Genomic DNA, 4,517 nt, shown 5'->3' on the forward strand with positions numbered 1-4,517 from the left:
GCGAACAAAAACGCTGCAAAAAACCATTAATTGCAGCGCATGGGGTTTCACACGCACTGTGAAATGTCCATTTTTCACAGCCCTTAGCAGCTGCAGGCGCTGCAAAAAGAGGTTTCAAAGCCACATTTCTAACCCTATTCGCAGCATTCACTTATCAGTGCGCGCTGCAAATAGTACATTTATTTTACAAAAAAAAAATCAGATGAAAAATCCATTGCCAGACTAGTCCCTAGTGAAACAACCAAATGAAATACACCCACCACCTGATTATAGCAATAAACACCAAGCCACCATTACATTCAATCAATCTACATATTACATCAACATTTCTATCCCAAAATTTTGAGCTGACAAGCAAAATTAACAAATATTACAGGTTCTGAAGTACAAAATAATCACCCTTCTCCTATCCGTTGCCCACCTTGCTCTATACAGCAGGAGAACACCTCTCTTTGAATGAGTGTCATCCTCCTCGTACCGAGCCCTGCAAAGAAATTAAACAAATAAATCAAGATGAGAGGTCGGGGGATTAGTACTTCCCCAATAATGAATTTAAAAAATGAACATATGAAAACGTACTTCCCCGACAAATAAACCAACATCGAATAACTTTAAAAAAACGAAGGTATGTTTTGCATTACCCCATTAAACACTAAGTAAATGTAGTATTTTATTGACGTTATTTTTTGTTACTGGTTGTATTTCTATGTCGTTTGCATTACTACTTCAAAAGTTAAATTATTATGTCCATCAACTACTTTGTCTATGTGAGATCTAAAATACAGTCATGATTAAGAATATAATTTTTCAAAGAAGATCAAAGTCCAAAACGATTTTCCATTCGAAACTTGGACTGTATAAAGCTTGCCAGAGTTTCAGGAAGATCAAAACCTATTACAAGACAACATGTCTGTATATCAAGTCCTTCTTCACCAACTTTTAATAGCAACCAACAGATTCAGCTACCAAATCACATTATTAACCAGTGTTTGGACATACCAAAAAAAGCAAGGAACAAATTTGGTTTCTTTAAAGATAAGGCATAATATATTTTTTAGCGTGCAAAATGTAGGAGATGGGTTCCCCCCATTGCTCACAAGTCACAACAGTAAAGCAACAAGGCATACCCTACGCAGTATTGCAAGAGTTTCTCACCATTTTGGATATAAAATAGGCTAGACAAGGCACAAGAGGGAACTTATTAAAGCCAACATGAAGGACTTGCTAAAAAATTCCCAAGAGATCTGAATGCTCCACTACAAAATAGTTATTTCTAGTTTGTTTTTGGAGACAAGAATGCAAAATATCACAGTAAGAAAGGTTACCTTTCCAGACCGAATACTGGTTCTACTACCGCCGCAAATGTAGCCACTATGAAAACCGGCCAGAATATTGGTTCTATTGCAAAACAAGATGGAATATAACTTTAATAAAACAAAGTTTCAAATCTGTGAGACTTGAACAGGAACAGTAAGTAAATTTAACCTGGAATAGCTTTGTAGAAGCTCCTCTGAATATCTTCATTATGACAAGACAGGAAGGCAGCCTCACCCATATAAGCCAAAACCAAACAAGGGTAAACCAGAAAAGTAAATGCTGTCTGGAAAATGTGAACTATCAATGTGTTACAATCCATTCACAAGATATGCAGGAAGTGCAAAACAGAATGCAAGAGATACCTTAATTGAACAAGCTGAAAAATGTCCCAAATCAGCAAACATGGTCTCCACGCCTGCAATAAAACTACCAGGATATCATGTTTTCAGTAGGTCATTTAGAAGTAACCAAACCATGACCCAGTATACAAGTAAGCCAAAACCAAACAAGGGTAAACCAGAAAAGTAAATGCTGTCTGGAAAATGTGAACTATCAATGTGTTACATTCCATTCACAATCCATTCACAAAATATGCATTAACCACGCCTGGATTAATTCCACCTTATAATACTATAAACACCGATGCTGCTGATACAAAGGAGCCATGCTAAAAAAGAACGAAAAAAATAAATCACAAGGTCATATTGAGAAAGGTGGTCAAATTTTAAACCTAAAATCTGAGCAGCAAGCACCGAGTCGATGATACTTGAGCCTAAGCACAATTAAGCAACCCAGCGAACCATATCCTGTTTAAGCAGAGTGCAACAACGAAGGCTAAGATCTACAAACATATATTTCAACAAACCCCACAGAAGAAAAATAAGAAAATCATAACCCTTTTGGTTGAACTAATGATATAATATAACCTATCTTCTAAATAAAGAAAAAACAATCTTCAGATAATTGAGAAAAGCATTTAAAGTCTTTTCTCATTTTGTGCTACTCCATAGTCATATCACATAAGTAATTCCTAAAAGGAATGACCTGTAATTGACTTCTTGAGGGTCAAATTTTAGCTGGTTAAACTAAGCAAAGTTTTGTGATTCAAAATTTAAGGTTAAATAGTAAAGGAAATCAGACTAGAGTAACTCACTCAAAAGGGAGCATTGAGCATAACAACTTTCAATAGATGTGACTTAGCACGTAATAGGCATAGGCATGAAAAATATCTTGCGAAAGCTACATCGCAAAAGAAAGAGCAGGAAAGATTAGCCACCTTGATTAGATCATCAATTGAACGAGTTTCTTTGATTACTTTGTGACGGTTTAAAATTAAAATTGCTGCCACACAAAACACAGGTAGATCATCTTCCCCGTTCCTTGTAGATGAGAACCCAGTGCGCTCATGTGTGCGATCATACCGAGACCATAAGGTCCTAGTTAAGCCACAATATGAATGATTAGCCGTTAAGGACTTCATTGCAGCCTCCGCGGAGCTGGCATGTTCACTATTTCCACTTTTTGCTAGCGAGCCAAACTTGGAACTGCTCTCATATGTCTCTTTCTTTCCTCTACACTCTCAGCGCCCACATCATCTTGCACTTGCAGCACCAGTGGTTCAAGACAGTTTTGTGCTAGATTTCAAGCAAGGGGTTCATCAAAATCAGCAGCCCACATCATCTGCATAAAAGATAAATTCTAAATGACAAAGAAACATAAAGTGGTTGATGGACATGCACGCTATACAGCTATAGAAAGGAAAGAAACAAGGAATATAAAGTGGAATCAAACAAGTAATGTCAATATGAATAACCACTGATTAACTGTAATTCATAACCATGTTGTAACAACATCAGCAGTAAAGGGAGTCAAGGGTATGTATCCGGCCAACATCGAGCACGAAAACAAGATTCAATCTAAAATTAACCAATAAAATTCTACCATACTTCAAGATTCCCAATACTAACTTGCGCTTAGCATCAAAAAAACGCAGAAAGGTGATACTCCGTACCTTTTCCAGTATTGTTGTTCAAACAATGTGAGATTCTGGAGAAAAATCCAGATTAAACAAATGCTTCAGCAAAATTCCCAAAATTGAAATTCAGTAGAAACTTCAAAAGGGGAAAAAGCTTAAAAAACAAAATCGACAAAATTCAACAAAATTCGACAACATTTACCTACTTTGGCCCCAAATTCAACAAAATCGACATATCTAGAAATAACGTTGAAAACAAAAAACAAAACCCTAAAAGGACCTGAATCGGTCCCTTAACCGACAGAAACCCTAAAGTTTATGTCAAATTAACATATTAAATGAAGAACAAGAAATCAGCCCTAAAAATAATCACCAAATAAACATTATAAATCAAACAAATTCGAAGAGAACAAAGGGTTTATGAACCAAATTCTTACCGTAATCGACAAGGCAAAGGTAGAACAATGAGTGGAAGTGGAGTCCATCGTCTTCCTCTCTCTTCCGCCGTCACTTTATTTCGTTGTAGACCAGGGTTGAACATTTGACGCAAAATCGGAAGACAACAAGTTTCCCTTAACGCATAAGAAGAAGATCCATTAACAGATCTGGAGGAAGGCAAGGTATCAAGGAGAGATTGAGAAAGGAGAAAGTGGATTGATGGGGTTTGACGGAGGGTTCGAGAGAAAGGGGTGAGAAGATTATTGATGGGGTTTGCGAGTAAAGACCAAATTGCAGCGTGCAATTAGGTATCTTCGCTAAGAGTAAGTTTTTGTTTTTTATTTTTGCTTTTTCGCAGCTGTTAGTATCTTCAAAACGCTGTGAGTATGTCATTAAATCATTGACCCGCGTTGACCAAAGATTTTTTGCAACCTCCACACCTTCGGTGAGTTTTGAATGATGGGTCGCAAATGACGTTTTTTCTACTAATGATTGCACATAATCATATAATTAGTCTATGATGCATACACTTTGTAGCGTGCCCTCCCTAACTGCGCCCGAACCGAACAGTGTTGTTTCTATTACTAATTAACTAATCTAGACTATTGGTATCAAAAGGGTTTGAATTGATTTGTAGATTAAACTAATGCGATAATTAAAATAGAAAATATCAATGATAAAGGAATCTAGGGAAGCGGTTCACCAACAAATAACAATCCAGGACGATAAACAATCACAATAATCAACAAAGTAATTAATTAGACTAGCATGCTCTCTCGAATCGATA

General features: G+C 36.6%; 1 protein-coding gene across 2 annotated transcripts; it reads right to left on the reverse strand.

Annotated features, from left to right (window-relative positions):
* Positions 1–246: 246 nt before the first annotated feature.
* LOC110778937 (probable potassium transporter 13) lies at positions 247–4,069 on the reverse strand. 2 transcript variants are annotated; one of them, XM_021983469.2, is made up of 6 exons: positions 3,730–4,069; positions 3,329–3,363; positions 1,680–1,732; positions 1,486–1,600; positions 1,326–1,398; positions 247–484 (listed from the first exon to the last, which is right to left on the reverse strand). In XM_021983469.2, the coding sequence occupies exons 1-6, from the start codon at positions 3,831–3,833 to the stop codon at positions 361–363; spliced, it is 504 nt and encodes a 167-aa protein (XP_021839161.1). In that variant the 5' UTR covers positions 3,834–4,069; the 3' UTR covers positions 247–360. The 2 variants fall into 2 exon arrangements, with proteins under 2 accessions (XP_021839161.1, XP_056692371.1); XM_056836393.1 differs by lacking the exon at positions 3,329–3,363 and having other exon boundaries at positions 1,680–1,743; positions 3,730–4,068.
* Positions 4,070–4,517: the final 448 nt, after the last annotated feature.

The sequence above is a fragment of the Spinacia oleracea genome, chromosome 2 (assembly GCF_020520425.1).
Source record: "Spinacia oleracea cultivar Varoflay chromosome 2, BTI_SOV_V1, whole genome shotgun sequence".
NCBI classification, from domain to species: Eukaryota; Viridiplantae; Streptophyta; class Magnoliopsida; order Caryophyllales; family Amaranthaceae; genus Spinacia; species Spinacia oleracea.